This window comes from Merops nubicus, unplaced genomic scaffold, assembly GCF_000691845.1.
Source record: "Merops nubicus isolate BGI_N331 unplaced genomic scaffold, ASM69184v1 scaffold183, whole genome shotgun sequence".
NCBI lineage: Eukaryota > Metazoa > Chordata > Aves > Coraciiformes > Meropidae > Merops > Merops nubicus.
In genome coordinates, this window is record NW_008597991.1 from 19,235 (window position 1) to 34,174 (window position 14,940).

General features: G+C 39.7%; 1 protein-coding gene across 1 annotated transcript in view; it reads left to right on the forward strand.

Annotated features, from left to right (window-relative positions):
• Positions 1–11,022: 11,022 nt before the first annotated feature.
• RHAG (Rh-associated glycoprotein) overlaps positions 11,023–14,940 on the forward strand; it is a 14,175-nt gene continuing 10,257 nt past the window's right edge. Inside the window, exon 1 of the mRNA XM_008936854.1 lies at positions 11,023–11,155. Within this exon, the coding sequence (XP_008935102.1) occupies positions 11,023–11,155 (133 nt within the window). The remainder of the gene's footprint in view (positions 11,156–14,940) is intronic.

Genomic DNA, 14,940 nt, shown 5'->3' on the forward strand with positions numbered 1-14,940 from the left:
TGATGTCTGAAGGTTCACAGGCTGGTCACCAGGCTCAGCTGTCTGACCTTAGGTCTGTGCAGTGCAGCCATGGGGCTGTTCCCTAGGACTAAGAAAGATATTCAGACAACCACCTCAACAAGAAGTCTGGAAGAAAGGTAATTTTCAGGAAACATCGAGGTAACAGTGTGGGATGGAAATACTCTTGCAGACATGAAGGAAATGGTCCATGGTAACTATCCATTCTGCTACTCGTGGGCTCCCCAATGTTCAACATGTGTAACTGAAAATGACTCTTTAAAATGCTCATCATCGGATTTTTTGGATTTTTTTCCACAGCAACAGGAATGATAATTTCCATTCAAATGACATTTTTTTTTTCAGTCTATTATGCATCATTAATATTCCTCTTCTTTCTTCTCTCCTCCCACTTTTGCATGAAGTGACAGAGGTAAAGGAGAAAAACCCAAGCTGCCAAACTAAACTCAAAGATTTTATTTGTTTTTTTGACAAAGCTTGAATGAAACACAAGATTTTTTTATTGTATTCCTAGAATTTAAACCACCAATTTTTACTTTAGGGAATGCATAACCTATCTTCTTTTAAAAGTCCTTTCCCCATGTAAACATATTCCAGAAACCTACATTGAAGATAACAAAGGAAGTAGATGTTAAATTGTGTTATTTAGTGATACATAGTATTCTTTGTGCAGGCAGAGATAACTCCAACATCACACAAAGTGATTCCTGACGTGTCAAAAGCTGTTTATTTTGGCAAAAGTTGGAATGTAGCCGTTGTGATTTTTTGCACAGAATTGAAACGCTGAGGAGTAAGGGAGAGTTAATGAAGCACTACTGCTTCTGAAGCACAGAAATTACACAAAACCAGCAATTGCAAAGCAAGAATGGGTTCACCTCTTGTGCAGATGTGGCTGTGCAACTCTGGCCATGTGATGGTGGAGTTGTTCCTCCTTCGACCAACAACGTATCAGAAAACATGTCTCCTATTTTTTTGAAGTAGACTCTTGTTAGTGCTTTTTTCTTATGAGTGGTTCCTGTGCACTTGTCACAATTTCTTATGTAATATGTTGGTTACAAGTGACAAAACTGATTTTTTTTTTCCCCTTCCTTTTTTGTTGTACAGGAGGTAATGCATTAATAATACAAAAATGTGTTTGATTAAGAGGAATAAATCTGAAAGACAATTAAACTTTCACATGAGCATTTAATATCCTGGAAATCTATCACATGGAACAGTTTAATCATTCAAATTAACCATAAGTTTCAGATGTCCTTTGCAGTATTCATATCCAGTTTGTGGCTCAGAGTCAAGCCCACTTGAATTTTTTTCACTCCTATGCTTGCATATATATTTCCTCAGCCTGATTAGGAGCACAAAATATAATACTGTTCAAGCACAATCCAAATGTTATGATGATTTATGGGAATATTTTTGTCAACTCAGAGGTGTGAAGAATTCTCACCTTCCAACATTTCTGTGCTGGCAGAAGTTCTATGGCACAGAAACTTATGGCAGCAAAATGTGTCCTTTATGAGAGATTCCTTTTTTTAAAATTTTGGAAATGCTATCAGAAAAGCTGTTTTGCTACTAAAGGCTGTGTACCCAGCTAGGAAGGAGCTGGCAGGATGCTCTGTTGGTGTATAAATACAGACTTCTCATCTACAGGTAGAATAACTCAAAGTCAAGTTGTGTTTTCAGCACTTTGTTCTCTAAGGCAGTGGAACTCTAATGAAACAAGATTCTAGCCATAAATACGTCGATTAAGGAGATGAGTTTACTAATTGGTTATGACAACAGCATATGTCAGAGTGAGTCAGTTAATATCTGTCAAGATCCAGATGAAGGTCTGAAAGCACCTATTTTGCACATGCTCTAACTCTTCAGTAAGTGGAAGGACAGCATTCTTTCTCTTGGTTCAAGACAAAATCTGGGTATCTGGGACAATGTCAGGAAATGAGGTGCACATTTCATGACTGAAAGTTTAGTAAATCTGGACACATTTTACTCACGAGCCTTTCCAGTTCAAAATCATGTTTTGAGTCTCCTCCTTGGCGTTTTTTTTTCCAAAGCAGGAACTATTGTTGTGACTTGGTGGTTATCTGACAGGCTTTCCTGGAATTCTGTGGGTTTGTGACTGTCTGGAGAACCACTGTTGTAGTTCAAAGAGTTTCATTTACCATTTTACATACTCAGAGGAGGAAGCTCCATTCTTAACCTTTCTCCTTCCTCAAGCACCTATACTCAGTGGATGGTTTGCATGCAGAAATGGTGCTGTCTACTACACTGTTGTCTCAGCTAAACGTGCTCCTAGGAGAAATTAAAGCAGCTCTTGTGTAAGATATCTATCTATTTTTATTACATATTTGTCTTTAGCTAGAAGGAGCAGGCACAGAATCCTATGATTATCTTCAGGATGTGCTAGGAGTAGTAATGTCTAAAAAGCTTTTTCCAAAGCCCACTTTGTGGGGAGAGACAATGGAAAGAGTTGGTCTGATTGACACTTTTCAGTGACATGAATGACAGGACATGTTTCGTTTGCCACACACCCAGACTTCTCACTGCCATTCTCAGTGAATTTTCTGACAAGTTCCCTTACTATTTTGAGCATGGTACTTGACATTGAAAACGTAAGAGTAACCTGACCTTGTGCTTTGTGCAAAGTCCCAAAGGTAACTTCTTAAAAGACAGATTGATGCTTTGACATCATGAGGGAAAAAAACTCTTTACTGAACAGGCTGTCCAGGGAGGATATAGAGTCTCCTTGTCTGGAGATATTCAAAACCCACCTGGACACAGTCCTGTGCAACCTGCTCTAAATGAACCTGTATTAACAGGGGGTTTGGACTAGATGATCTCCAGAGGCCACTTCCAACCCCTACCGTTCCATGATTATGTCATTCATACCACCCTCATCTCCACCAGCTGAGGACACCTCCCGTTAGACCATGTTGTGCAAGGCCTCATCCAATCTCGTCTTGAACACCACTGGTGATGGAGCGTCCACAACTTCCCTGGGCAACCTGTTCCAGTGTCTCAGCACCCTCATAGTGAAAAAATTCTTTCTTACACCCATGTAAACCTACTCTTTTCCAGTTTGAAATCATTACTCTTGTCCTAATATTATGAGCCCTTTTAAAAAGTCCCTCTCCAGCTTTCTTTTAGGCCCCCTTCAGATACTGGAAGGTTGCTACAAGCTAGTAAGCATATGTTTTAGATGTACCTGGAAAGTGTCTAAAAATAATGGGTATCTAACAAGCTAAAGCATGAGAACTTGTATCTCTTCTCTCAACTCAGTCTAGTTAAGAGGTGTCACTGCTCATGGCAGGGAGGTTGGATGAAATGATCTCCAGGGTCCCTTCCAACCTAAGCTGTTCTATGATCTTTGACAGGTCGGTATGACACTTCAGAGACTGGACTTTTCCACTGAAATTATTTTTCCTTCATGCCTATATTTGTTTGCTCTCAATTCACTGTAGTACCTCCAATGCTGGCTTGTTCCGGAAGGGGTATTGTGTTTTAGAGAGTAAGTTGGGTTGTAGTTCATTGAATTTGTGCTTGGCCCATTGTAAGGAAATAATAAATTCATCATGTCAGTTCAATAGCACAGGACTACTTCTGGGTATGCAGTGATTTACTACCTACTTCCTGGTAACTAAAAAACAGTCATGTAAATTAATCATGAAGGCCACAAATCATCTCTTCTATTTGGTAAGCATTCAAGCTGCAAACAAAGAAATCCCTGCTTGCCCAATATTCAGACAACTGTAGGAGTTGTTAGTACAGGAGTTAGCACTGGGAATTAGTTAGTACATCAGAAAAACAAAAAGTATGGGAATTTCTTGTTGGTCTTTTTAATGTATGGATTGTTCTACCTACCTTTGTGCCTTGTACAAGGTAGTACTGACTGGAACTGGTGGATCAGTGTTAACACATGTACAAAATGGACAGTTTATGTCAAGCTTTAACATGTGTGGCTCAGAGTTTATGGCACTCACTGAATCATTGAAATGAGATATTTACCATCTCTCTGCCTTGACAAATCTTCATGTAAGTCAGACTAATTACTTCATGCATTGCCACTAAATGGCACCTTGCTGCTGTGCCACTGAGAATACAAAATGCACAGTTTATGTCAAGCTTTAACTTGTGGTGTGGCTCAGAGTTTACGGCACTCACTGAATCATTGAAATGAGATATTTACCATCTCTCTGCCTTGACAAATCTTCATGTAAGTCAGACTAATTACTTCATGCATTGCCACTAAATGGCACCTTGCTGCTGTGCCACTGAGAACATTGCAGCTTGGCCTTTGGGAGGCTGGTGTTTATATAAATGATGGAAGTGCCACATGTAGCAGGAGGCCCTCAGGGATCAGCTCCCTGGAGCCTGTTTCCTACAGTCTCAGCCTACAGATACTCTCTATGATCTACAGCTGCCACGGATGGATTGTTGTACAAAAGTAGCACTAGGAGCTATATTAGCCGGGGAAAGTGAAGTTAAAACATCTTTTCATTGAGGAATACTCCCTAACCACCCTCTCTGACTCTTCATGCATGCATTGCAGTTACTGTGGCAAATTTAGCATTACGTAGCTCGCTGACAATTTCTGTACCACTGGTGTTCTCTGCAAGATTTAGTGGAGAGAGAAGGACTTAACCTGCTCAATAGGAGGGCACAATGCAGTGGAAGAGATAGGAACAGGCCCTGCCCATTTTCCTGGAGTCATCACTCTACTCATGTGGTCTTTCCTTGTGGCAAAAGGGGCACACGGGACTTTTGCAGGAGTTGCACAGCACTGTATTGAGCAAAACTGTGACTGTAAAAGATCATCAGGTGAAAAAAATAAAAATAAAATAGAGGATTTATAAAGCTGAAAGGGGTGTATCTAGATTTCAGCAAACAGGGAAATGGAAATCACACATGACATCTACAGATAATGGAATAAATAGACACTTTAAAACTCAGAAACATGGAACACTGGTAAAAAACTTGCTATAATGAAAAAAAGTTCCTGGGCCATGAGAGAGGGATTTTAAATCAACTTGTCATAGGCAGGGCAAAGAGATTAATGCACTTACTGTTGCAGTTACATCACCTCATGTCATAGCTCTCTAGAGCACTTCATTTTCCCTTTATTACTTACAAGGAAACAGATCCTTACCCATCTGTAAACAGAGGCAAGCTGAGTTGATAATTTAAATTATCAAAGTGGTACATGTGATCTGTGCATAAGCCCAGAAAAATATCTTGTATTTGTCTAGAAAATACTTTCTACAATGTGGTGTTGGGAAGCAAAGGAAGTAAGAGGAAATTAAAAAAATAAAATAATGTAAAAAAATAGCCATTATGTAAATAAAACTCTCAGGGAAGAAAAGAATTTGTAAATAAAATTCTTATTACTTGTTAGGAAAGGTGAAACTCATATGGGAAATCAGCATGTCACAGATCTGTGCAGATTCACACACACAGAATTTTACCTGGAATTGAAAATCCATTTAAATCTTATCTCAACTGGTAGCTAACCATGGAAGGGGTTGTTAGAAACTGTTTTGAAGACTCCTTTGTGTACAGTGTGATCTACAGGTAAAAGGTAGTTCAGAAGAATACATAACTTCCTTGATGTTGGAAAACAACCCTCTAAACTCCATGCTGCCAATAACTCTACAGCTAGGGCAGTTAAGAAATCCTGTAAACAGCAGTGAAAAATAATGATTTTCGTTATTAACAGCATCCCCACTAATGAGCTTTGGTAGAATAAAGGCAAAGGTAGCATAGAACTTCCTGTTTCCATTTAAATCTTGTCCTACATTTTGGGAAATTTTTTATTTGTCTTAACATGAGTTTAATGAGATAACAGTGAAGGCAGCAAATGTAAATCAAGTGATGTTGTAGTGTCTGCAACACAAAGAAACTTGAAGATATCTTGCAATGACATGCACTTGCATTTGCTGATGCCACTAAGGAAAACTGTATCATGAAAGACCAGTGAGGAACACCAGACTTCTCAGTGTTCCTGACAAGTGCCCTTTCCTAATGTTCTGGCAAGATGCAGTACACAAATATGGGTGTATCCACAGGTCCAGGCTGGATTTTGAAACCAAGAGACAGTTCTCAAGAGGGAAAGACAACTGGGATGATGACATTGCCATGTCTGAAGCCATCTCCTTGTGCTGTTTCAGAAATTTAATGCCTGCTTAGCTTTAGAGCAAGACTCAAGTGAAGAACTTGACGCTGGCAGGGACAGAATGTCTGTAAAGAGTTACCTCAAATGCCCAGGTATGATTAAACCCAGAGGACTGATGGGGAGAGGGAGAAATATTTATGTTATCACAAAAAAAAGGACAATAGACATACATGATTTATCACTGACATCTCTTTCAAGTAGCACCCAAGACTGTGATTGCTCTTTGTCCCTTGTGTTTCCTCCTTCTTCTGATGGACACCTTAGTGTTCCCTATAATAATTTTTAGTGGTGCATTAGTGACATTATTTTCCCACATTTGCAAGTAACCAGGTAAGAGGCTGCTGGGCGTCATATGGATCCAGTCAAGATGATCTTCCTGTTGCTACCCAAAGAGTCAGAAAAAGCCAATTTATCATTACCTACCTCTTCAAGGTGAAATCAGCTATTTAAGGGCTGTATGGACAAACTGTATTTACCTGGCTGAACTTTCAGCTTGAGATGAGGTAAGTATCTGCTGACTCAAAATGTTAATGTTTCATGAAAAAAATTCTTCTACTGTGACACCAGAGAAATGGGATAAATGTCAATGTTCCTCAAAAAAACTTATTCAGTTCAAAGTTCAGGAGATCTGAGAAGTATTTCTGCCATCATGCAGGCAAGCTGCACCATATCGTGGCTTTCTGGTCTCCGTAGGTATGTCCAGAGCAAGAGCACAAACCAAGAAGTAGCTTAGAGATTGGCATGGACCCAAGTCATATAGTTTGTAAATCCCCATCACTGGCTGAGGGATACTCAGATCCCAATGGACTCAACTCAAAGTTTTAAATAACATCAACCCCTTCAGCAGACCATGTTGGTTCTCTTCTAGGAGGCATCCTGAAGCTGATTTGAGTCTGTGTCAGCCAACAAACATGAGCAAAAGGACATTGAGCGCCAGGTCCTTGCATACTTAGCCTATTTTAGATTTCTCTAAGATGAGAAAAAATTCTCTTGGAAGTTTCTGCTTCTCTTTTTTGACTTAAAAGTGGAACATTATTGGTTAGATCAGATGCAGAAATGTATAGCATATGTCTGGTCAGGTGAATATAACTCCTAAAGATGCTTGAGGACAGTCTGTAAGAGGAACATTAAATGCAGCTTCTTCTCATTCTTTAGGGAAAGGTACTGCTCAAACTACCCCTTTATCTCTTATTTTAGTGTATCTGGAAGCTTGAAAGCCTGCCACAACTTTTCACAATTATTGACCTAACGGCCATGGTACCTCACCAACGCTGTATTTTTCCACCAGATGGAAAGGTAGAATGAAAAACCTCATAGTCATTTAAAAGACAAACACCCAAAGTTAGTTAGTAGATCCAGGTGTGCAATGATACTTATCAAAGAACACCCTCCCTTATTCCATTGTGTTTATAACCATTATGGTTGGGCTACTGCTAATAAGGAGACACAAGGGAATGTTCTAGACACTAAAGGCTAACAGACCGAGATGTGGTGCTATTAATTGTCCTGTGCAGCAGCTGAGTGCACACATAAAGATTGTTGGCTTCTGAAATGAGATGCTGCAGTTGACTGTTGCCCATTACCTGGCAAGCCAGTGTCAGAAACAAGACAATCAGGAAAACAGATGGGTATGGTGGACAACCATTGATATGGCAGTTGTTTCATCAGGGAAATACATCAGGTGGCCGAAATGCAAGACTTACTGAATTTCTCCTCTGCACAAAATTTCCCCTCCAATGTAGGGCTGCAGGTTCAGTATCTCAATTTCATGATTTAACAGGATAAACATTTCATACTCTCCACAGATGGCATGATCGAGGGCCCACAGCCATCTGTATTACTCTATTTAGAAAGGAACTTCATTCATACACAATTTACCTAAAGAGTGGGAATAATCTCTTTTCCTTTAGAGAAATGAGGTTGTTTCTGCTTTGAACTGTGTATACATGGGACATTGTCAATCCCTAATGATTCCTGTGATTTCATTTCAATCTTTACTTTGAGAAACCCACCATTGCACAGTAGATCTGGAGACAGAGGGGTCTGCATTTTCCCTGTCCTGTGAACTTCTCCTCAGGTTTGGATGAGCTACCAAGAGCTCCATCCTTTGGATAAAGCATCTCCTTCCTCTTGGCAGCTAGTGTCATCAGTCTTTTTTTTCTTGAAGTTAGTAGTATCTGAAGTTAAATGTTCAGATTAAGCCTGACAGATTAAGCCTTGCTAACGGTGAGAGAGAAGTGTTTAATTTATTTAGATGAACGAGTACTGGAGTACATAAATATTGGAATATCATTTCTTCTGAGTCCCTATTCACTAATAGATCACTTGTACATGTATAAGGGCCATTTATCTGTGGCTGCTGGCTATCAGTTCACCTCACAAGGACTCCAGCTACGTTACTTTTCCTGGAAAGAAAAAAAAAATAGAAAAGGAGGGACAGGGGAGGGAAAGTGGAGCACTGAGTAGACTGCCAAGAAGGAATGTGAGGTTTGCTAAATGTAATTCTTAAAGACTGTGTTTTCCAGTTACATTAGTCCATCAGCTGTCTGGCAGGTATATGTTGGAGCACAGCTTTTGTTGATACTCTCTGGTAACAGGTCCTCATCTCATGCACTGCACAGGCTATGTGAATTATGGCAAAGTAATCAGGCATTTTTGGAAAGTTCTTGAAAACCTGCATGAAAAGCCTGGTCCTGAGCCACGTTTCTAGAGTCTGGATGCTTAAATCTGAACTACTCATCAAAGGTTTGCATTATAAAAAATGAAGGGAAATAAGAATCTCTAACATGTTATGCATCATTTCCTAAGATAACTTTTCAAGAGAGTTAAGACTAATAATTTTCTGCAGTTGCACATAATTTTGCAACAACTACAAAGGCTGTAGATATAATGTGACTATATGAATGAATACTCTTTCAATATAGAGTGTGTAACTGAGTGTGTGTTTATGTATCTGTATGCAATATAAGATATAAGGTAATAATCTCAAAGTCCTGATTGAATGAACTTCACTTGACTCGTTTTAAAATTTAAACTTTTATTAAAACTTTTATTAACATCTTAATATTTATTAAAAAGAATTTTCCCCAGCAGGATTTCAACAAGGAGCCTTTTCTGCATTCTGATAGGACTTAATACAAGAATTGCACACAGGCCATGTGAGATATTCACTAGGGAAAACATTATGTAATGAATAACACAAGATATTAATGGCTGAGCTATGGGTATAAAACAATGAACTTTACTCACAATTTTGTACTTTTTCAACCTCTTCCTGTACAAATGAAGGCGCTTACAGGTCCTTACAATCAAATACTGCTGTCTCTTATCCTGTGGCACAGCAAGTATGAGCAATAGCTTTTTAACAAAGCTCTGCTTCCTCTCTTTGAGCTGTTCAAATGAAATACAGCCATGACAAAGAATAAAACACAGCTATGCTTATTTTAGCTTTGCCTCTGCAGGTTTGATTCTATGATAGACTGGTATGTTGTTCTTGCTAAATAATTTGGCTTCTATTCCAAATCCACAGACATATTTCCAAGGAGAAAAAAGCTGAAATAATTTTAAACTTAGTTTGGACAATGTTCTAATTATTGCAGAATCATAGAATGGGTTGAGTTGGAAGGGAACCTCAATGATCACCTACTAGAAAGTACTGAAAAGTACTGAAAAGCCACTATAATGCTTCCCTGGAGCCTTTTCTTCTCCAGGCTGAACAACCCAAGCTCTCTCAGTCGGGGTTGCAGACCCTCTGGTCATCTTTGTGGCCCTCCTTTGGACTCCCAACAGGTCCACGTCTTTCCTGTGCTGGGGACTCCAGGGCTGGACACAGCACTGCAGATGAGGTCTCAAGAGAGTAGAGTAGAGGGGAGAATCACTTCCCTAGACCTGCTGGTCAGAACAGGTAATTCTACCTTTATCCCCAAAAACTGAAGTGCCAGGGTTTTTATCCTCCCTGAGATTACAACAGCAGTGTCAAGCAGACTTAGTACCACAAAACTTCTAAAGAGTTCAGACAAATTTTGACAACCAACGTGAATCTCAAGAACAAGTGAACATCCAACAGTACTCCAAGTGAAATTTAATTTGCTCCTTCATTCCTTATGTCTCTGACCTATTTTCATTGCCTGAGCAAAGGGAAATGCAAAAAGCAATAACTAAAAGTGAAAAATTGAGCTGTTTTTTCAGATTCCTCTTTTTAGTAATTTACAGCTTCACTTTTTGACAACTATCAATAATATTTTTTTCTTAAGAAGAAGTACAATTATTTTTCTTTTTAAATAAGAGTTCACAATGAAGGCTTGTGTTATGAGTACTTCATTCACTGTGAAATAAGAAGGACTCCAGCCTGCTGACAGAGACTCTCTTTGCTTATCATATCCTATGTGAAGAGATAGGAGGTTATCTACATTTCATATAAGATGAAAAATTATTTACCTTTCAAAATGAAAGCTATAACTCAAAGAAATTAATGTGTAGAGGAAACACAACTGTCACTGTGGTCCTTCCACTGTGCAGCAAGCCAGCTTCTGTGAGATTTTGTTTTAGGCTATTTCCTTTCTAAAATACGTATGAGACAGTGAGAATTAGAACTGTGGCTAAATGAGCTGGTTTGCATTACAAATGGGAAAAAAATATCTATGCCACAGAAATAGTCTGGGAAGTAGAAACTGCTAAATTGACCTATACTGTTTCCCTCCCATAGTGGGTGTGACTCTGTCTGTCTGTCTCTCTGTTTCTTTTTTTTTTTTGCTATATCACCCAGATCCACTGAATTAGGCAGCTCCACTGAAGACGAGGTCCTTTATCAGGCTCTCACAGCCACCTGCTCTCCTGCAATGCCTTCAGCCATGGACACCAACATGAGGTTCAAGTTCTCCATCCTGGCTCTTCTTCTGGAAGTGATCATCATTTGTTTGTTTGGAATATTTGTGGAATATGAGAGCAGGGATGACATTCATTTATACCCACGTAAGTGTTGTTGTCTAAGATTTATAGAAGTTAGAATTTCTTTAAACTAATCCTAAGGAAGATTTCTGAATAACTTACAACACCTACTGATACAGCCAGAAAAGAAAGTCATGCTTTGGGGCAAACAATCTTTTTATGAGGTGTGAAAGCAGCAGGCTTCAAAGACAAATTCCAGTTGAGCACATATAAAATTCTGAAAAGTAGCTAACTGCTGAGAAGTTAGTGGTTCTGGGAAACAAGAATCCTGAAAACAGTTTTAATGTTTGTATAACAGGTTAAAAATTGGAGAAATATTAATTACTTTGGAGAATTCTAGCATTTTCAGAGATGGATGGTAGTGCTTCTTACCAGACCGTCTATCCTGATTACTGTATCACATAATGAAAATGAACAGAACAGTTCACTGTTATCAAGGTTTCAAAAGGCTGTCTTATGAGAACATGAAAATTGGGCAGCATGTTCATCACTGTTACAATATATGTTTGCAGAAAATGACCCCACAAAGGAGAGTAGTTTTTGTCACAAGGTGGATGACCCACTCCTATGGTTCAAAGCAGTGTCTCAGCTGTAGACAGTAATGGTTCAGCCTGCAGACATTCCTGTTGATTTGTTGTTCTGCAAATGCTTGATGAAGTCGAGGGGAAAAAACCTTTTGGCTTGAGAAGTAGTTGCTGACTTCTCCCATCCTCCTCCTCATGCAAAGATCGGATTGTTGTAAATGGGAAAATATGTCTGCAGAGGAGCAGCCTGTGTCTGGCTGGCAGTACTGAAGGTTTGTTGTTTGTTTTCTTGGCTCTGATGTCTTGATGAATTGTAGCCCTTACTGCAGTCCTCTTAATAATAAGCATAAGAAGAAGAGCTCTTTGCCTGCATGTAGTTCCCATGTAATTCTGAATGTATACCTCTTTTTGTTTCATTCCAACTGGCTTTTCAGTGGCTGTTACAGGGGAACGTGATCTCAACATGTGAACATCAGGGGCAAATCACTCATATTTGGGTTAGCTCCACTGAGATGCAGCAGTGTCCCTGGCAGATAGATAGTAACTTCAGCTACATCAGAGTTTTTAAGGCATATCTTGGCTGTGTGCATGATATTGGACTGTCCCAGTTCCTAAATCAGGTGGCCTTATCTAGATGGTATATTTGGGATGACCCTTGGTCCACTGTCACCCAGGACTTGATAGTTGGCTCAGGCAAAAGGTATGCCAGAAACCACACTAGTAATTTCACAGCACAAGTATTTCTACTTTGGCATTGTTATTTTATTAACCTATCTACTGCCTAAAACACCTGTCTAACTTTTCTGTGACTGCCTCAAAAGGACACGACAGAAGATACAGCCACAGAACAGTAGTGTTTGGAACATCTTTGTATAATTTGGTATGTCAGAAAGATGCTATCTAAGACATGGGTCCTTCAGACTCAGATTAAGGTCTGTTTGCCTCACAAGAACAGAGAAAAACACCTTCTTCAGTCTGAATATCTTATCTGCTGGCTCTGATACTAGGTTGACCTTCATCATCTTAGACTACATCATACCAAAAAGAGTGAGGAACAGTGCATGGGATCCTCGTGTTTATGACAGTAATTTGGCAGGTTTCAGTGGTCCCTTACAGTGCTGTGGTGCATTTCTGAGTAAACCTTGTGTCTTCTGGATGGAGATTGCCCATGCCACGTGCATCATCATGGGTACCGTGTTCCCTGTGGAGCTCCTGGGTTAGGCTGTTCTCACACCTAGCAACACCTTCTCTGAGCCCTTGCACAGAGCTCTATCTTTTCATTTAAAATCTCCATTTTAAAAAATGTCAGAGAGAGGACAGGAGCCTCATCAAAATCACAGAGAAAAGGATTCTTCTCACCAGATGTTACCATTACTATATAGGCCTCTAAACGTATTGTATCCAGCTAGGGATCACCTATAGTTATTTCTTCCCTAATACAAAAATATGTGGGAGGTATGTTTTAATACCAAAATATGTGGGAAAGTATGTCTAAAATAGGTGGGAGAAGTTGTCTTTTGTCCCCCATGCCTTCCTGCAGAGGCAGTGTGTGACTATGTCACACCCGCACCCTGTGCCCCAGCTGTCCAAGCCATTGGGCTGCTAGCAAGCTTTTGACATGGTTTTGTCTCATGCAAACCAGCATTTTGACCTCCTCCAAAGTATGGCTTTAAGCCTAGTCTAGATAAGGGACTACTTTTAATAAGTGGTACACATGGGAAGAATGTTTTAGGAGAGGAGAGAATGTAACTGTGCAGCTGGAAGTCCACCTGTGACATTTTCCTTTGGCCAGGTGTTCAGTTTACCACTAGAGACATAAACTGGGCAAATGTTGCAGATGTAATGTTGGACTCTCAGATGCTAACCTGAGAGATGGTGGATCACAATAAAGTGGTATAAAAGCAGCACTTAAAGGGGACCTATAGGAAAGATGGGGTGATCTTTTATCAGGGTTTGTAGTGATAGGATGGGGGGTAATGGTTTCAGACTCAGAGAGGGTAGATTTACATTCGATATTAGGAAGAAATTCTTCATTGTAAGGGTGATGAAACACTGTAAGGGGTTGCCCATAGAAGCTGTGGATGTCCCCTCTCCGGAAATGTCCAAGGCCAGGCTGCTGGTGCTTTGAGCAACCTGTTCTAGCAGGAGGTGTTCCTGCCCATGGCAGGGGGGTTGAAGTTAGATGATCTTTAATGTCCCTCTCAGCCCAAACCATTCTATGATTCTATGTTTTCCTAATAGCTGTGTTTTCACCTTTAGACTCTCTTCCTCTCAAAATACCCTGTCTACAAAGTGCACACAAGAGCACAGTTTGCCTAAGGACCTGGCAGAAAGTTAGTGCTATGGTTGTATGGATGTATTAGGACATATCCTGAGCCAGGACTTCCCCTGAGCTCACAAAATGGTGGCTTCAAACTGCTTCCTATGCTTTCCCCAGGGATATTAATCCATCCATACCTCATAGATTCAGTTGTTTCATCCAGGAGCCAAGGATTATGTGTCACCCTGTTGCTTGTTTCAAACAGAATTGCTTCTAATCTTCAGGGCTGGGGTAAGATTTCAAAGGAGACCTGAGCATGCAGAAGCCCTGTTAATGGTCTCACATGTAGAGTCAGGTTACTTAAATAGTAAAGCATCTTTTACTAATCTGAACATGGTCTACTGAGCTGTGGTATACATCAATGACATTATTTTTATGAGAGCAATTAATTTGCTTTGTCTGCAAGGAGTAAACCAGGAGAGTTCAAACAGGAGCAAGTAATACACTGGATCCTAACAAACTATCATCTACTCTGGAAAAAATTTCCTGCCTGGAGCTGACTACCCTGAATGAGCAAAACTAAAACTTTATTGGAAAATCCATAGTATAGGCTGATTAAATAATAAAAAGAGACAAAATAGGTGATTTACAAAGTCCTTATTTAGTGCATCAAACTCAAGTGTGATATTAAAATGAAAGCTGTTGAAGTCATATAGCACTTTGATTTGTCATGCTAAGCATTTATTAAGTAAATTTCCATTTTCTTCTGCAAAAGTCAAATGAAGAGGCTAGTTTTGTAGATGTTACTATGCAGGTTTTATGGATTTGCCCTCTAATTCTGTATTTTTCTGGTAACACTAACAAGCTTCTTAATGAAGTAGTTCTGCAAGAGTCAGACAGCCCAGGCCACTTCTCAAATCTGATGGTGCTGAACCCACAGGTTACTGGGTCACTCATAGAAAATTATATTTAAAAGAGGATAAAAAGGCTTCTTCAGCATCTGGTTTCCACTTATCCTCAAAAAA